The 19753-nt window shown below is 39.5% G+C and overlaps 1 protein-coding gene across 1 annotated transcript in view; it reads left to right on the top strand.

The window, feature by feature from the left end:
- Positions 1-19753, top strand: part of LOC104149032 (dynein axonemal heavy chain 5) — a 179022-nt gene that overhangs the window by 88024 nt on the left and 71245 nt on the right. Inside the window, exons 49-59 of the mRNA XM_068936316.1 lie at positions 217-306; positions 404-640; positions 1144-1311; positions 4109-4315; positions 5414-5743; positions 6223-6429; positions 6516-6758; positions 9723-9877; positions 12192-12856; positions 14076-14356; positions 14692-14907. Of these exons, the coding sequence (XP_068792417.1) occupies positions 217-306; positions 404-640; positions 1144-1311; positions 4109-4315; positions 5414-5743; positions 6223-6429; positions 6516-6758; positions 9723-9877; positions 12192-12856; positions 14076-14356; positions 14692-14907 (2799 nt within the window). The remainder of the gene's footprint in view (positions 1-216; positions 307-403; positions 641-1143; positions 1312-4108; positions 4316-5413; positions 5744-6222; positions 6430-6515; positions 6759-9722; positions 9878-12191; positions 12857-14075; positions 14357-14691; positions 14908-19753) is intronic.

Genomic DNA, 19753 nt, shown 5'->3' with positions numbered 1-19753 from the left:
GGTACATCAATGTTAGTTTTTATAAGATGTTTACTGTTAAGTGAATTTTGTGGTCAAAATCTGAATGTTTGTAATCCCAGAAAGGGAGAAAAATATAGTTCAGAATGAAGTAGAGACTGTAGTTGTAATGAAGTAATTAGACACAGCTAAGAATAAATTTTACTGTTGATTTATGGGTTTGGGGAAACATTCTTTAAATGATGTTTTTCTTCCTAGGATATAATTGATTTTGTTTTCTCTGCTGTGACACCAAAAATGCCAATTTTAGAATGCATGTACATCAAACAAGCTATTGACCTCCTACAGGTAGATATGACATCAATTTTTCTATCTGTCATTCTATTATTTGTGTCTGGGTGTTGTTCTAGGAAGCCAGTAGTTGCAAACTACATCTGCTTTGCAGGGTTTATTGTCAGACACGGATGAGAAGCAGCCTACCAAGGAACACGTTGCTCGCTTGTTCATTTTTGCTGTAATGTGGTCAATTGGAGCTCTTTTGGAACTGGATGACAGGCTGAAAATGGAGCTGTTCCTGCGGAAGCATTCTGCAGTGAAAGAACTTCCAGCTGTGAATGGTGAAGAGACCATGTTTGACTTTGTTATCAGTGGCTGTGGCCAGTGGGAGCACTGGTCAAAGAAGGTTCGTATGCTGTAACATGCTAAGTTTTCTTAATGAATACGCAAGACGTATGCTTGGTAAGAGGCATATTATTATTAAATAATAAAGGCCTGCATAATTTAGTTAGGAAGATTAACCCTACCAAGTGCTCAAGAGTTTCTTTTTTGAAGGAATTTTTCTTTTCCCCACAAATATTTTTGTCAGAGAATGGGAACACACATGTGAAATATGTTTGGAAGTGAAATAGAAAAGTTACCCTAGCTTTTATCTACTTAGTACTGAAAATCTCCCAGCAAAGAAAAGCTATCTCCATATAATGGAGAATAGTTGGGTGAAAATGCCATGTTAGTCTAACATCCTTTTTAAAAAGCTTGGCAAGTTACTGATTGATTATAAATGGATGCTCTGCTTTCAGGAAGAAAGTTTTTGCTAATATATGCTGCATTTGTGTTGGTATTGTGATGCAAAGTGTGTCTGTGACCACGTACAAAGTCTCAGACTTTATATATATCTTTCTTATGCAGGTCCCAGAATATTTTTACTCTAAAGATTCAGTACCAGAATATACTTCCATTCTAGTTCCAAATGTGGACACTGTCCGAACAGACTTTCTAATGCACACTATCATGAAACAAGGAAAAGCTGTTTTGCTGATTGGGGAACAGGGAACAGCAAAAACAGTTATGATTAAGGTAGGTAGAATGGAAAAACCCCTCGTATCTTTGTAAGGTAACATTACAATGAAAATAATTGTCATTGGCACAAGCATTAAATTGAAGTGAGCAAGTAATTTGATTTTTCCTTATATTGCATAATAGCATATTCCCACGGGGGTGTTTTGCCAGTATTCACAATCCCTATAAATAGAACAATATATTATAAGTATCTATGGTGGTTCTTTTAAACTTTTTGCTAAGTAAGAAAATACTATTTATTGGAGGATTTCTTATTTCCCCATAGATTGTCAGTGGTGGCTTATGCAAACTGATCTCTTTGGCCCTTGTTGCATAGACTTTCTTCAACAAGCCAAACTGAACAGAAATAAAGAACTTCCTTCTTCACTGAGGGTAATTTTTCAGAGAGTAAATTTAGTATTTATTATGATAAATAATTCCTTGATTCCCTTAGTGAGAATGACACATTGTTCTTTCTGTAGAAGCAAATACTGGCAGTATTGCCATGAAATTAACAAATATATGTTTTCCATATTATAAAATGAGTCCAGTTAATCTTACAATACATGTATAAAAATTAATAGCTTACTAGAGAAGAGTCAAAAATCAAAAGGCTGAAAAAACCCGAACATCATCCCATGTTTGGTGTCCCTTATTTAACACATGCTTGTGTAGTGGACTTCAACATGGTGTCTGTAACTTCCAGGGGAATCTGTAGGCTTTGTTCTGTCAAAGATAGCTCAGTAACAATTTACTGACAGAGAGCTGAATATGCCTGAATAGGCCATACAGGCCTGCCCCTGTACTTCTGCTGGAGGTTTTGTAGAAGTCTAGAAACTGAAAATGGTTGAAAGCTACTGGCCTCGATTGACAGTCTTGATTGGCTTTTTTAAAATCTGGATCTCTTTTGTGTCTCCTAGGGATGTGCTTTTTGAGTCTTGAAATAAAGTGAATAGCACCAATGCCAGTAGCAATTAATACTAGCTTTTCAGCTTGTTGATGCCAATGTGCACGCCAGTGTAATGTCAACTTCTGTTCCTGGCACCAGCTGGAGAACTATTTTAGCAGGGTGAAGAGGCGGAGTCTGGATGGTGGTCTTGATATTCTGCATACTGGATTTTAGCCAGATACAGGCAACCTCCAGCCTTCAGCTGCTCTTCTTGTCCCTAAAAATAATTGGAGCTGAATCTCAGGAGTTGCTTACCCTATATCTATTCTGCAGAGCAGAATGTGTTCCTTACACAGGGGACCATAGTTTCCAAAAGTGCCAGTAGCTATTTGATCTCATCTATGGTTAAGAGAGAAAGTTAACTGCCTCTACAACTGTTCTTCTGCTTCCAACTTCTGTAGAGCATTGCTTTACTATGGAAAAGAAATTGCCAGATATATGCAACTGCTTTCACGAAAAAGGCTGTAATACAGAACACTTCAGGTATTAACCTGAAGATTTGAGTAGAGTATCAGTATATGTCAAAATAAAGAATTTAAAACAGAGTGTTATTTAGGACCTTTGGTTTGCTTTTTGTAGTATGCTGCTCATGAACAGCAAAAACCAGTATTTAATGTGAAACTGGTATGAGCAGAAAATTGCATCTAGAATCTGATGTTTAACTAACAAAAAAAACCCTCATCAAATAACCTCTTTTGTTTCAAAGATATTTCACATTTATTTATGGAATATTACTGTCACCATGTAATGATTCAGAAATACTGTAATGAATAAAAGGCAAGTGTATTTTTTGAATGTTTATACTTTCATAGTTTTATACAAACTATTAGAACTGTAAAAGGGCTGATCAGTGAAATGTACCAATGAACCGGCTGTTGAGTATGCAGCAAACATTGTAACTGTTGTGTATACCTTGCAGGCATAGAGTGTAATTTTTGTCATGCTTCAGAAAAGTGTATTTCTAAGAGGCAACTTTTCTTAAACTGAGATCATAGCATTGACATAGTCAGCAAAATCAGCAGTTTAACACTATTCTCTCAAAATATTTTGAGAGATTTTAGCTGTATTTTCCTTTCATCATTGCAGGTGAATTGAATAGTTAAAGAGAACAAATGTTGGAAAGTTGGACTTTTTAACACTATTTTTATGTCCCAGGACCCTTTCTAAGGAAAATATTTCCCATACTTTATAAATATATGCCTTGGTATGACTCCAGGGTTACATTTTTTTTTTCCTGAGAGTGCTGTTATAAACACCTTATTAAGAACAAACAATGGAACTCCCTTTTTTGTTCTAAGGCATCAGCAGCAGCTATGGGAATGTTATGAGTTTTTAGAACCAAGCAAAGATTCCTGTCAATATTAAGAAAAGATGAATGCCAATAAATTTCATGTGTCTGAGTTTAATTTTACACAAATGTTCCTTTACACTGCTCTTGTTGTAAGCTGTAGTGCTGTACTGTAAATGTGAAAAAGGACCTGGATTTTCACTTATTACTTGCAGACTGCTGTAACAGGTCATCTTTAGCAGTTTGCCTTCAGGAAAAAAAAAAAAGTTCTGACACAGCTTATTTGCATCCTGAGTCATCATACATCTACTTGTTATAACACTTTGTGAAGTCTATTGAAAGCTTGTATATTTTAATACTTTACAACTTTATGCAAAACATTAACTAAGAGTTTGTTTGAATTTCAGGTTGAAAGCTTAGAATATTTAAACTGCTGCTTGATATTTTAAAGTTAATAGCAGGACTGCTATTTTGTAGATGTCTAAGTTTTGCAGGGATCCTGAGCACCTCTGTCTCCTTTCAGTTGAATCCATTTGGAGTTACTGGTGCACTTCACTTGAAATTGGTTTATCTTACAGGGTTACACAACTAAGTATGATCCTGATGTTCATTTGACAAAATGTCTAAACTTCTCTTCTGCAACTCTGCCAAATATGGTCCAAAGGAGCATAGAAAGTTACATAGATAAAAGAATGGGCACCACATATGGTCCTCCAGCAGGGAAGAAAATGACTGTCTTTATTGATGACATCAACATGCCTATGATTAATCAATGGGGTGACCAGGTAAAAGGAAAGTGCTAATATCAGGGAGTTGGGGGTCTTACCATTGCCGGTTATGGAAATGCTGACCTGAGGTTTGCAAAAATAGGAAAGTTTAGTGGGAAAAAAGCATAATATGGGCTAGTTCTTGGATGTCTACTAAAGGCAATTTCCTCAAGCCAGGTTTCTTATAAGTGATAAGCTGTCAGCCTCAAATGATCACAGGTAGCAGCAAGTCATTTACTGCAATCATTGTAGCTTTTAAACCTTTTGTTTCAGTGACATGCAAAGCTTGCAGAATTTACAAACTTACTGTATTAAGAACCAGCCTAGGAAAGGAAGCATGCAACTCCAGGAAGCAATCAGATTTTTTTTTTTTTTTTTTTTTTTTTTTACTTTCTACTCTGGTCTTTCAAGTACAGTTATTGTTAGGTAGAATCTAACATCACAGTTCAGACATCCAGGACCAGTGTTGAGGTATTGATAAATGAAATCTTTATAGACCTATATTCTCTGAAAGTTTGACTTAAATTAAACAAAAATTAATGTTGAGAAAAGGCTGTTTTTCTCCTCTTCTCCCATCTAGCTCTGTAATCCTGTTTTCTCACTGCCTCTGTGTAAGTGAGTATGAGACTATGCTTTGTGCTAAACTAACCATTCTTTGTCACTCATCTAAGTGCCTGTCAGTCTGAACAGGTCTAATTTTAAAGTGCTGATTTTTCTTAGATTCATACTGTGGAAACCCAGCAGAAAGCCTAGCCCCATGTCCATGACTGATTAGCACATAAAGCTTAGATGCAGCCAATCCACTGTGTCAGAGCTGTTGGTGCCATGTGGCATGGCTTTATAAACTGCTGAAGTGTTCAGAAGAATACTCAACATAAAGAAAGATAGGAGGTGTCTTTCCTGTTGTCTGCTATTTTATTATACTGGAGATTTCTCCTCTTCTCTGCTCTGCTCTGCTCTGCTCTCCTCTCCTGTCCTCTCCCTTCCCTCCCCCCTCCTCTTCTCCCCTCCCTTCCCTCCTCCCCCTTCCCTTCCCCCTTTCCCTTTCCCCTCCCCCCTTTCCCTTGAAAACTCCCCAAATACCTAACTATTCTCTTTCTTTTTTTGGATAACTAGATCACCAATGAGATTGTAAGGCAGCTGATGGAACAGAAGGGTTTCTACAATTTAGAAAAACCAGGAGAATTTACGAATGTGGTTGACATCCAGTTCATAGCTGCTATGATTCACCCTGGTGGGGGTCGGAATGACATTCCACAGCGCCTGAAACGCCAGTTCACTATCTATAACTGCACATTGCCTTCTAGTTCCTCTATTGACAAAATATTTCGAACAGTAGCTGAAGGTTATTTCTGTCAACAGCGAGGTTTCTCTGAAGAAATATGTGAACTGGCATCAGCATTAGTACCTACAACTCGAAAGATTTGGCAAACAACAAAAGCAAAGGTAAAATTCTCTCTGTTAAGTAGTTTTTGAAGCATCAGCACTGTGACAAAGCAACAAGACCCAGGCCTTTTGTGCTGCCATATATATACAATTGTTCTTGGAAAGGAAAAAAAAGAGTGACAGAAGTGAATTGGAAGAAAAGGTAGGAGAGAAGCAATAGGTTAAGCACTGCTGGCATTTTTAGTGTAGCCTTTAATGCCGTTGCTAACTGATCTGTCTCGGCTACCCTTCACTCCGTGTTCCTGGGACTGCAAATATTCAAAGAAACTTGAGCGAAATCTATGTGAAATTAAAGAGGTGGTCGTTGCTACTGTCATTTTTTCATTTTTACCTTTGTCTTTTAAATGCCAAGCATGTATTTTGCTCTAATGCAATATTCATTTTGAAGTTCATGAAAAATACAGTATTCATTTAATACTAGATAGGCAATATTTTTATTTAGTAGATGTCTGAATATAGATTATGACATTCTTTTGTAGATGTTACCAACTCCAGCTAAATTTCATTACATCTTCAACTTACGAGACCTCAGTCGTATTTGGCAAGGAATACTTACCGTTACTTCTGAAGTCTGCCAGAACACTAGTGTTTTGGTAGCCTTGTTCCAGCATGAATGCAGACGTGTTATTGCAGATAGGTTCATCAACCAAAGTGATAAAGACTGGTTTGAAGATATGATGAAAAAGGTAAGCAAATAGTATTCAGTGATCATACAGAAGGAGGTCAACGAAACGTTTCACTATTAAAACCAATCTTTCGTATGTTTTTGCAGATTGCTGCTGCAGATCATGGTCAAAATTTATTCAGAGATGGTTCTACAGAATTATACTTCGTGGATTTTTTACGTGATGTCCCAGAAACTACTGGAGATGAACCTAATAATGTAGAGTTGAAGGCTCCTAAAATTTATGAGCCTGTCCCATCTTTGGATAATTTAGCTGAAAGATTACAGATGTTCATGCAGCAGTACAATGAAACCATCAGAGGATCAAAGATGGATTTAGTATTTTTCAAGGTATTAATATCTATAATTTTGTCAATATGAAAAGTGTCTGATCTCTTTGCACTTAATGCTACATGGTTCTTTCTGTTTTTCCAAAAGATTATCTTTGGAGTTAGCTTAAAATGACTAGCCCTGTATCCAGAGTGGACTTGCCTTAACATAAGCAGTATAAAACAATGCTTCTGTCTCCAGGCTGTCTTTGCTCCCCAAATTATTCCATTTCTTTACAGTTCCCTATCTTTTCTTTCTCACAGAATCATAGAATGATTGAGGTTGGAAGGGGCTTCTGGAGATCTTCTAGTCCAATCCCCCTGCTCAAGCAGGGTCCTCTAGAGCACGTTGCCCAGGATTGCGTCCAGGCGGGTTTTGAATATCTCCAGGGAAGGAGACTCCACTACCTCGCTGGGCAACCTCTTCCAGTGCTCCGTCACCCTCCCAGGAAAGAAGATTTTCCTTGTGTTCAGACGGAACTGCCTGTCTTTCACTTTGTGCCTGTTGGCTCTTGTCCTGTCACGGGGCACCAGAGAGAAGAGCCTGGCCCCGTCCTCTTGACACCCTCCCTTCAGATACTTGTACACATTGATCAGATCCTCCTCTCAGTCTTCTCTTCTCCAGACTGAACAGGCCCAGCTCTCTCAGCCTTTCCTCAGATGAGACATGCTCCAGTCCCTTCATCATCTTCAGAGCTCTCTGCTGGGCTTGCTCGAGGAGCTCCATGTCTCTCTTATACTGGGGAGCCCAGAATTGGACGCAGCACTCCAAGTGTGGCCTCCCCAGGGCTGAGCAGAGGGGCAGGATCACCTCCCTCGACCTACTGGCAATGCTCTTAGTGCAGCTCAGGCTATCATTAGCCTTCTTGGCTACAAGGGCACAGTGCTGCCTCATGGTCAACCTGTTGTCCACCAGCACTCCTAGGTCCTTCTCTGCAGAGCTACTTTCCAGCACATCAACCCCCAACCTGTACTGCTGCATGGGATTATTCCTGCCTAGGTGCAGGACCTTGCACTTGCCTTTGTTGAACTTCAGGAGGTTCCTCTCCGCCCAGCTCTCCAGCCTGTCCAGGACCCTCTGAATGGCAGCACAGCCTTGTGGTGTGTCGGCCACTCCCCCCAGTTTTGGATCATCAGCACACTTGCTGAGGGTGCACTCTGAGCCTTCCTCCAGGTCGTTGATGAATGCATTGAACAAGACTGGAGCCAGGACTGACCCCTGGGGCACAGGGCCTCCAGCTACAGGCCTCCAGCTAGACTCTGTGCCACTGACCACAGCCCTCTGAGCTCTGCCACCTAGCCAGTTCTCAATCCACCTCACCGTCCACTCATCTAGCCCACCCTTCCTGCGCTTACCTAGGAGGATGTGATGGGAGACAGTGTCCAAAGCCTTGCTGAAGTCAGGGTGGACAACATCCACTGCTCTCCCATGGGATTCCTCCAAGCAGGTCCCTGTAGAGGCCAAAGTTAGCTCTCCTGAAGTCCAGGGCTGCTAGCCTACTTATTGCCCTGCTCCCTCCTCGCAGGATCCTGAACTCCACCATCTCGGGATCACTGCAGCCAAGGCTGCCCCTGACCTTCACCTCTCCAACCAGACCTTCTTTGTTTGTTAGTACAAGGTCCAGCAGCATGCCTCTCCTTGTTGGCATCTCCACCACCTGGGTCAAGAAATTATCATCAATCCTCTGCAGGAACCTCCTGGATTGTTTGTGCCTAGCTGTGTTGTTCCTCCAGCAGATGTCAGCGTGGTTGAAGTCCCCCATGAGAGCCAGGGCCTGTGATTGTGAGGCTACTTCCAGCTATCTGTAGAAGGCCTCGTGGACTACTTCTTCCTGATCAGGTGGCCTGTAGTAAACCCCCACATCTGTGTCACCCAGGTTAGCCTGCCCTTTAATCCTTACCCATGGTCTCTCATCTTGTTCTTCATCCACCCCTAGGCAGAGCTCCATACATTCCAGTTGCTCTCTCACATAAAGGGCAACTCCACCCCCTCGCCTTCCTGGCCTGTCTTGCCTAAAAAGCACCTATCCATCCAGGACAGCCTTCCAGTCATGTGAACTATCCCACCATGTCTCTTTAACTGCAATGAGATCAAGGCCCTGCGACTGCACACAGATCTCTTCCTGTTTATTCCCCCATTGGTGTACAGGCACTTCAGACAGGTATTTGAGCATGCAGGTTTCACAGGGGAGGTGCAAGAGGATACCCCATAGTCATATCTTGTAGGCATTCCTTGGCTGCATGCACCTGCTGGAGGTATCCCCACTTGAGCCCTGTTTTCTGGGTGGTCTCTATAACTCTCCCCTCCCCCTATCTTTCCAAGTTTAAAGCCCTCCTTACTAGGCTGGCCAACCTGTAGGCAAGAACATGCATGCCCTGCTTAGTGAGGGGGCTGCCTTGCCTAACCCAAAGCATAACTTGTTTGTTTCCACACAGCACACTGTAAAAGTCATCTTGCATCTTTGGAAGTTACCAGCTTTTCAGAAGTCTCTTAATGCTTGATATTTTCTTCAGCTTAGATGCAGTGCTCTGGTAGAATTTTAGGGCATTTCAGATTATTTATTGCCTTAAGATAAATAATATGACTGAGTAAGAAACATCCATAGTGTGCTTGTATTTTGCTTTAGGCAGCATGCTATTTAGAGAGATTGTAAATAGCTCAGCTAAAAGGTTGGGGGAGGATGTTAATCCACTTTCTTTCTACTTTTTCTCCGATCCCCTAAGAGGCATGTTCATAGGAAACAATGTCATATGCAGTGTTTGTACTCAGAAGAGCTGAAACTAGCTAGCTCCTAGGCTAGCTCTGCTGAAGTCAAGGGAAAATCATTTGTTGAATTTGATTAGTATGGGTCTGAGCCTTTGGCATAAGCTCCAGAGATGGATTCTGGCTTTTATGAGTGACGGTTCTCTGTAATGTACTTCTAGATAAAGATATGTTATATTATTTTTGCATCTTCTCATCCTTTTTTTTTTCCTCAATATACAGGATGCAATCATCCATTTGATTAAAATATCACGGATTATTCGTACTCCACAAGGAAATGCATTGTTAGTGGGTGTAGGTGGATCTGGAAAACAGAGTCTGACCAGACTAGCGTCATTTATTGCTGGATATGAAAGCTTTCAGATTACTTTAACAAGGTAATACAACACAGTGTAGACAGACATTTGTTCCTTAATTTGCCACAGAAATGAACAGCTGACAATTATCTTAAAGAAATGCAAACCTGTCAGACATTGTATTGCTCATTGAAAACTACATTTTTGAAGAGAACATGTGCAAGTGCACAGTTTGTAGATGGCACATCCTTTGTTTTAATACATATTATAATACATATTCAGTAAATGCTATTGACAAGAAATCTTTCTTTCTTTGAAGTCTGTAGTGCTTACTTGTGAAATCCCACTAAACTATTCTGCCTTAAAGATAACATGGAATAATCTACAGGTGGATTCAATATAGTGAGCAATTATTGATGAGCAGGAGGAAATAGTAGGTGTTCTTATAGATGCTCATGCACCCAGACTTTAGTATTACAATTGCTATCAATGACTTAATGAGGGGTAGTGCTGAAATTTGAAGAAGCTTGGGGGAGAGAGCACTGTTGTTTGTTTTTTTTTTTGTTACATTAGGACGCTATATTTTAAATTACATTTACTTGATTTCTTTTCAGAGGGAGGGTAGGGGAGGAAGGAGTAGAGGAAGAGTAGCAAACTATATTTGCTTGTTTTCTCCATCTTTATTTCTGGAGGTTGTTTTGAACCTGTCCCTGTCATTCCTGACAAGAGGATTGGAAGGTATCTGATCTCAAAGGCCTTGTCAGCATTGCCAGCTGATTGTTTGGTAGGAATTATGTATAAACCTTCCTGATTTAACTGAGAGTAACTACTGCCTGTTACCTCTTTCTCTTTTGGCATACGGTTTACAGTGGTAAACACTGAAGGTTGGCAGTGTGTATTTCACTCTGCAAACAACTCAGTACACTGAGAAATCTTCCTTAGAAAGATACACTAGATCTTTTAACAAGATTATGAAGTTACTGCTGAAGGGAAAGGGTCTCTCCCTGTGCCCCAGATGCAGAAGGAAGGAACAATAAGAATAGAAAAGGGAGGGAAAGGAAAAGAGCAGAGAAACAGAATAGTGAGTTATCCTCTGTAACTTGCCATAGAAGGCTGTGGAGGAAGACAGTATCAGCAATTTGCTAAATGGGTATTGAAAGGACAAGAGGCATATACCTGCTAGCACTCTTAATACAAAAGCTATGAATACAAGGGGAGAGGGATGGGAATGGGTAGTGAAGAGTGGATGCCAGCTCATGTATTCTCTTCAAGAAGCATTTCCCATTGCTAGTGTTAAGAATATTGAGCTAGATGCACCACTGACCTGACTGAATAGAGCATTTATGTTCTTATCAGTATACCACAAATTACTATAGTAACAGCAGTTGTTACATGCAGACTGAACAGTTAGATTGTTTTATGAGCTCTACAGTGTTGTAGAGTGTTGTAGAGCAATGCTGGACCTGTAAGAGAACTAGGAGACACTTTCTGTATGGCATATATGATTTTGAAACAGTATTTTCAAACACTGAAGAATGGGCCCTGCGTATATTACAAGTATTTGTTATGTCTTTGAAGAAATTCTTGGAAATAAGAAGCTAGTTTCAAAGAAAAGAAGATCCTAATTTCAGCTTTCATTGGTTAAGGACATTATGGGCAAATCTGCCATTTTATTTACTTTAATTTAGTTCATTAGATATTGCATAATCTAAAATCAATAGTAGAATTTGCATGGACTTTGTCTAAACCGTACTTGTATGCTATAAGTGTATATCAGCTATAAGTGGCATAACAAATGAACCGGTTATGGTCTCTGTTCTCAGCAGTGTTTATGAGCCCAAGTGATAACGTTCAAACATATCCTTTCTTGGACTTGAATGCAGTTAAACCAAATAGCACAGTATAAACCTCAGACTTTGGTTATTCTTGTCTATGTCATAATGATTTCCTTTACCCTACCCTCAATATGTCCAAAAGATAATCCATCTATCTTTATGTAATGGTTACAGGCCATAGAAACTACCTGCCAATGTAAGTCAGCTATACTACTCTTCAGTTTTAATAAAGAGCTTAAGTGCATAAACTGTAGAGATGCAAATCAGCATTACTTACCTTAGACATAGTATTATTCTTACCATCTTTTTGCAGCATGATATTCTATTGATTTTAATTCACTTCCCATAATTTTTGGCACTGATTATTCACTTTGGCACAATATTTAAGGAAAAAAAACTTAAAAATTAAGCCAGGAGATAATGTAGATTAATTTCATACGTAAGTTTTTTTCTTGCCTAAATGAAACTGAGCCAGATGATAGATATTTCCTAAAATGATCCATACTTTTTCTTCTCTCTCTCTCTAATACTTTTCTCTCCCTAATACTTTTCTCTCCCAGAACATATGCCATCAATAACCTTTTGGATGATCTGAAATTTTTGTATCGCTCTGCTGGGCAGAAAGGAAAGGGCATTGCCTTTATATTCACAGACAATGAAATCAGAGATGAGTCTTTTCTTGAGTACATGAACAATGTTTTGGCTTCAGGTGAGGTTTCAAATCTTTTTGCACGGGATGAAATAAACGAAATCATACAAGACCTGATGCCAGCAATGAAGAAGCAGTACCCAAGGCATACTCCCACTGGTGAAAACCTTTATGATTACTTTCTTACTCGAGTTCGCAATAACCTGCATGTAGTTCTTTGTTTTTCTCCTGTTGGGGAAAAATTCAGAACTCGTGCACTAAAATTTCCAGGTCTGATTTCAGGCTGTACCTTGGACTGGTTCCAGCACTGGCCTAAAGATGCTCTTGTAGCAGTTGCACAGCATTTTTTAGTTTCCTACAGTATTGAATGCACAGATGAAGTGAAACATAGTGTTGTTAACACTATGGGAACATTTCAAGATATCGTAGCTGAAAAATGTATTGAATACTTCGAACGATACAGACGCCGAACGTTTGTGACTCCAAAATCTTACCTGTCCTTCATTGGAGGCTACAAAGCCATTTACAAAGAGAAATTTTCCAGTGTTGGAAGTTTGTCTGAACGCATGAGAACAGGTAATGTAAATTCTTTTTTTTTTTTTAAAGTAAGAAGAATCCGAGTAAGAGAATGTAGAAATACAGATTCTTATGCACGTAGAGATTTAATGCATTTAAATTGTGAGCTCACTTTCACTTAAAAACAGGCCGTCATGTTTTCAACTATATTGAGTGTATGTACTAAATATGTGGAAGCTTTGTTTCAGCTAACTTTGTGAATGTTGCAGATTGCAGATGTGTTTTTTATTTAGTATTAATTAGCAGTTAAAATTCCTGAATTTCCTGCTTCTACATGTATGCATGCCAAGGAACTACTGAGAATCTAGTTTCCACATTTAAGCATACTGAATTTAAAACTGAGGGAAAGTAAATGTTCAGATTCAGTCATTCTGAATAATCTTTTAAAGAAACAGTTATATGACAAATACAAAATTTCTAAAATAGTCTTTATATTGCAGGTCATATGCAGTCACCACTTAAAGAATTTCTGAAACCGGATGGTGTTTAGAGGTTACTGTGCCCTTAAACCATTTCCTCTCCTACTATAGCCAGTTGCAGGACTGTGCTATGTACATGTATCTCCATAGGTAGAGGGTGTCTGACTGCCTGGAAGGAACATTCATGCTAGTTTGGAGAGTTAGAAAGATTTACTTGATTTACAGGCATAGATTTTTTTTATAAGGATTTTTATTGCTCAAGAATCTTCAGTTCTTCTTCCTCTCATTTCATCTGGATCCTCATGTAATGTTGAATTTAGAAGCTCAGCATAGTCTCCTCCTCTTTTCGTTTCTCTTGCATTGCTCAGGATGCTAAGTTCCACTTCTCTGTGCTGTGGAGTTTAGCAATAGTCTGCTACTTCTTATGGTCTCGTGGATTTCTAATGTTACTCAGAGACTTCTTAAGAATGCCATTCACACTACTAGTGCTTCTCAACATGTGTGTGTGTGTGCATGTGTATGGATTACTTAGTGTCCATCCCTTTATATAAAAATATAAACAAGTGATCCACGAACAGATTCTGAAGTTTCTTACCCCAAAAAAAATAAATAGTAAGAACTCTAAATAGGAAATGAATGTTACCCGTGCTTTATTTTCATATTCAACAAATCAGATCACTCACTGGGATTCCTAGATATGAGTTTGAGTGACTTATTTTAGGTATCCAGTTTACTAGACTGATGTTTCTCTCTCATGTCTAATTTTAGCCTATTGCTAAAATAGAATTTGTTCTACACAGGTCTCTCAAAACTGATGGAAGCTGAGATTTCAGTAAATCAGCTCTCCAAAGAACTGGTGGAGAAGGAGAAAGATTTGGCTGTAGCTTCAAAAAAAACTGATGAGGTTTTATTGGAAGTGACTGTGAAAGCTCAAGCTGCTGAAAAGGTGAAAATGCAGGTGCAAAAGGTGAAAGACAAAGCTCAAGCCATTGTAGATGACATTGCCATTGATAAAGCAGCAGCAGAGGAGAAGCTCGAAGCTGCAAGACCTGCAATGGAGGAGGCTGAGGAAGCCTTGCAGGTCAGAATTGAACATGCATATAATTAACAATTGTTATTTGTGGACTATTGTGCTTATGCTTCTGACTTGAAAAAATATTGAAAGGACTAGCGTTGACCTGTTAATTGTTATAGAGAAAGGCTGAAGAGGCAGACACTAGAGAGGTGAGATGGGCGGTACCTCCTCTACTGTAAGGTAATATAGCAGTTAGTGATACTACCTTTAAGGGCTTTCTGCGGTACTGCTTCTGGGTGGCCTGCAGCAATTGTACATATGTAGTCCCTAAACAAAAGAGCTTTATCTATTATCAAGTGATGGCTTAAATAAGTGGATTATATTATTCTCTAATTTTTTAGACAATAAAACCTTCTGACATTGCAACTGTTCGCAAACTGGGTAAACCTCCTCACTTAATAATGCGGATTATGGATTGTGTGCTACTTTTATTCCAAAGAAAAGTAGACTCAGTTACACCTGACCAAGAACACCCATGCGTGAAGCCATCGTGGACTGAGGCTCTGAAACTAATGAATAATTCAGGATTTCTTAGCATGTTGCTTACTTTCCAGAAGGTAAGCAGTTAATAGTGGCATTATTACTTCTGTAACCATTTTCACAGAGCATGTGAAAGTGTCCTCAGATATTATGTGCTGTATTGTCCATAGGAATTGAAATTCACAGGTAGTTTAAAAGAACTTATTTTTTGTACTTGTAGATACTTGCATGTATCTACATGACTGTATTCCTCTCCATTTTCATGGTTCATTATTTCAGTATTCTTTCTCCTGGGCCACACAGTTTGGATGGCAAACACAAGTATTGCAAGCACTAGATCAAATCTTGAGAAGCTTAATCCTATTTTTTTATTCAGGCAGTTATTGCTCCTCAGTAGGGATTTGCCTTAAAAGGACTCACTGTTGATTTTTCAAATGGCTCTCAAAATCCTGCTCACTGTCTTCAATGCTACCAAGCCTATTTGTGTATAAGTTGCTCCAGAACTCTATCTCCATAACTGCTTGATCAGAAGTTAGGAGGAAATAAAGAAGGCACTGAGCATCCTGTAAGGAAATATACCGAAATGATTGAGTATAGGTTTGCTATAAACTAGAGAAGTAGTGGAAGGAGAATGAACTGAGAACCTTGGTCTCAACTGCAGGAAAAATAAAAACAAACACAGCTTTTATTTCTGTGAAGGCAGAAACCTGTCACATTTGCAACAAGATTAACTGGACGGTCAGACAAGGGAGACTCCCATCTCTGCTGTGAAGAGATGGGAGATGTTACAGGTAGCTAGACTAAAAGAGGTGTCACTCTGGGCCCTGGGATGCAGAATCATGGCTCAGCTTTGAAATCCAGAAAACCAAGCAGGTTTCACCAAACCTTTGTTTTCTACAGTGCTGCAGAACATACTCTGTTCATATTTACACTGATAATTGAATCTGCTTCGGCTGCACATTTTGCCATGGCCTATTCTAATGGAGTGTTATAGCTGTGTAGATGAGACTTAAGATCATAATTTTTACTGTTCCCAGGAGCCATTTCTCCCTGTGAAGCATATTGACAAGGCAGCATGAAGAAACTTGCACTGCCTCTGTAGACCGTTCCATCCTGGGGCTGTCAATCTGGCCACTTTTCCAAGTACTATCTTAACTAAATAGAAAGAAGAAATGAGATTAATGGTAGTGGAGACTAATTCTGCACTCCTTACTCAAGTATATCTCTAATGAGGTTTCCAGTTTTGGCATCTGTTAATACTGTATGTGTTCCTACTAGTAGTTTGCAACACATTTAACTTTGCTCAGAAGAGTCAGAACAACCTCTGTGGGAGTTCTTGCAGTAAGTGATACTGACAATGTGATGAAAAACACTAGTGTACTTCTGTCACTGATGAAGTCCTTCACATGCTTTTGTTCTGTCTCATTTCTTGTTTCTAGGGTAAAGTATATAAGCAAAGAAAGTTCATCACAAATTCTGAGTAGAATACAGTACTTACTTACTTTTTTGTGAGATTTCTGATATTTCCTAATGTTGTTAGGCAAGGAATTTCAGTGGATGAAGTAGCTCCTTGTGTTTAAAATTGATTGTTTAGAAGAAAAAACATGAACTGAAGTTTTCAAGTTCTTAAACAAAGGCTTAGGCCATTGCTGATTGGTCTTTGCTATGAAGCAAAGCCAGCTTGCTGAGTCATAATTTTGAGTAGGAGAATAAAAAATCAAAATGTTTACCTATCATTACTTCATATTTTATCAAATGTTCATAGTGAAAGTATCACTTTATCTGATTTTAGGAATAATATAATTACTGTCTTTATTATTATAGTAGATAGGGATCAGACAGTTACAAGATAGCCCTTTCTGGTATGTACCTCCACAAAAAGGATATATTACTTAACACTATAAAGTGGAGGGTGATTTTTAGTTCTATTAAAAGAAAGGCCTTAATACATTGCCAATAAAGGGAAGATTCTTAATACCTCTATTGTTAAGCAACCATTGTTACCCTGTATAAGCTCTTCCAGTCTTTACATTGCTTGAGGAGATGAATTCCATTTCCTTCTGGCACTTATATAATTAGAGATTAGTGACCATTATCAAAGATTTGGCTTTTTGTGTTCTCAAAAGATAGTTAAGGGAGAAAAAAATCTGAGATTAGCATAATGAAGTGAATAGCTAAAATAAATCCTTTTTACTGTTCAGGAAAAGAGGTAGTTTCAATGAAGCGAGGTCAGTTCCTTGCAGTCTCACTCTTTTCCTTCCTCTAGCTGCATGTTTGACACCCTCTTTTGTGATCACACTGGTACTTGTCTACAGTGAGCTAGTTAGGGAGCTAGCCTAGAAGAAAACCAATCACTAATATGCTGGCTTAGGTTTCTGCAACACTAGCTCCCAAACCAGCTTACTGAATATTGATGATGACTTTAAAGAGGTGACAAGAACATCTGGTTGAGGAGGAAAGAAGGTAGAGCGCTGTAGCAGCAATAATTTAGAACAGCTTAAGTTGTCATGAAGCCACAAGTGTGAGTAGTATCTGTATATCCTATGGGTCAAGTAGGGATATTGAATGCAAAATGAAGTCAACATGTTGCAACGGAAGTAGGAACTATTTTCTGCTTGACTGTAAATAAGAAATTCACACACAACTAATGTTCTGTCCTTTACAAGAGCGAAAGGAAACAGCTTGCTCTTTCCTTCATAGCTAATATTTGTGAGAGCAGGTGAGAAGGGGAGATGTGGAGAAGGACCTGGGAATCCTGGTGGGCAACAAGTTGACCATGAGCCAGCACTGTGCCCTTGTGGCCAAGAAGATCAATAGTATCCTGGGTTGCTTTAGGAAGAGCATTGCCAGCAGGTTGAGGGAGGTAATCCTCCCCCTTTAATCAGCCCTTGGGAGGCCACACTTGGAGTGCTGTGCTGTTCTGGGCTCCTCAGTACAACAGAGACATGGAGCTCCTGAAGCGAGTCCAGTGGAGGGCTACAAAGATGATTAGGGGACTGTAGCATGTCTCATCTGAGGAAAGGTTGAGAGAGCTGGGACTGTTCAGCCTGGAGAAGAGAAGACTGAAAGAGGATCCTATCAATATGTATAAATATCTGAAGGGGGGGTGCCGAGAGGATGGGGCCAGACTCTTCTCTCTGGTGCCTAGCAATAGGACAAGAGGCAATGGGCACAAACTGAAGCACAGGCAGTTCCGTCTGAAGATGAGGAAAAATTTATTTCCTGGGAGGGTGACGGAGCACTAGAAGAGGTTGCCCAGAGAGGTTGTGGAGTCTCCTTCCCTGGAGATATTCAAAAGCTGTGTGGGCGTGCTCTAGGTGAGCCTGCATGAACAGGGGGGGATTGGACTAGATGATCTCCAGAGGTCCCTTCCAACCTCAACCATTCTGTAATATTTCAGCCTTAACTCTTTCTCTGGCTTTTTGGCTAGAACCAATGCAGAGCAGTGCCTGGCAGGGTGTCTAATGAACCTGTGGCTGAATCAAAATTTGGCCTGTATGTTGCTACTTTTCTGTTAGTAAACTGCATCATTACTGCCAGTGGTACCTGCTTGCTATATCCAGTAATTTGAACATCACCCCCCATCTGCACTGCTGTTCTTCGCTATTGAGACATATGCGCTTCTGTATCTCTGTCTTATGAACACCTCCAGTGTTGATTTATTAAGAGGGGGAACAGCTATTAGCTCCTGGTTTACCATCCTCCATCTAGTGAATCACCAGTTGTCTTCAACCTCTCAACCCCACCGGGCAAATATAAGGAACTGTGGAGGACTTGTAGCGCTGACCTCCGAATGAGAGTGATGCCTTGGCTCTGCCAGAGGAATAGACAGGTACACTGGATTTTGCCTGATTAACCACAGAAATGCTTGTTATATTTTTCAGCACAAAAAATTTCAAAGTGGTTCAGGGTTACGGAACTAATTCACTGACAATTTGTGGTCTGAACTGGAACAGAATAGCTTCAGATCCAGCTGAAATTAGGATTAGGAAAATGGTGCTATGTTAACTGCTGGGTCCTGCACTTCTTAGTCCCATTTTAGCTAGCTTTTGTTCAAGTGCACAAGCAGAGCTTTTTGCATCATTCTATCTTCCCTGTGGCTTCACTACTTTTCTTTAACTGTTCCTTGCTTACAAGTGCAAAAGTGTGGTGTGAAATTTTACATATCAGTCCATTTTTTGTCCGTGTTCTGAGCTGTCCAGGGAATTCTAGGGAAAAGTTAATGAAAGTGAATGAAAACCAAAAGTATAACACTGTCAAATTATTCTTAAATTAATACTTATGTAATTTCAGAACTTTTCAGTTGTCCTTCTGCAATAAATTCCTTTCAAAAATCCTCTCAAAAACGGCTAACTGTTATGTATGACAGGTACACAAAATTCTGTAGCATTACGCTCTGTTCCAAAAGAAAAAGAAATGCAGAACCAAATACAAGGCTGTGGTTGCTGCTGTACTCTGTACTAGAAAATGATTAATAATTCAGAAATAGAAATAATGTTTATTATGGAGTGGGATGAAGATGCTCAATATGCTAGCACTTTGGGATGAATGTGTCTGCACCTTTTTCTTAAAGTTTACACAGGGAGGAGGCCCTAGTCTACAGAGCTAGACTTGGATGGACCACAGGCTAAAACAAGATAATTTTTAAAAGGGAGAAAACTGAGGGGAGCATGTTAAAATAAATGCATGTAAAACTGATCCTTCACCCTTCTGCAGAGAGTTCATTGTAGGGTGCAGGTTCCCTGCAAACTTCATCTCAATACAGCCTTTGTAAAAACCCAAAATTTCTTGGGTTGCCAAAAACTACATAATGCTTTTTGGGTGCATAGGTTCAGGAGCAAAGACAAGGTAAATAATAGCCTTCTTTCCTGCTGGGCAACAAATGATCTTTCTGATAGAAAAAAATATTGAACGCAGTAAATT

The sequence above is a fragment of the Struthio camelus genome, chromosome 2 (assembly GCF_040807025.1).
Source record: "Struthio camelus isolate bStrCam1 chromosome 2, bStrCam1.hap1, whole genome shotgun sequence".
Taxonomy (NCBI): domain Eukaryota; kingdom Metazoa; phylum Chordata; class Aves; order Struthioniformes; family Struthionidae; genus Struthio; species Struthio camelus.
The sequence above is the reverse complement of the archived record's forward strand: the minus strand, read 5'-3'. Positions and strand labels throughout refer to the sequence as shown.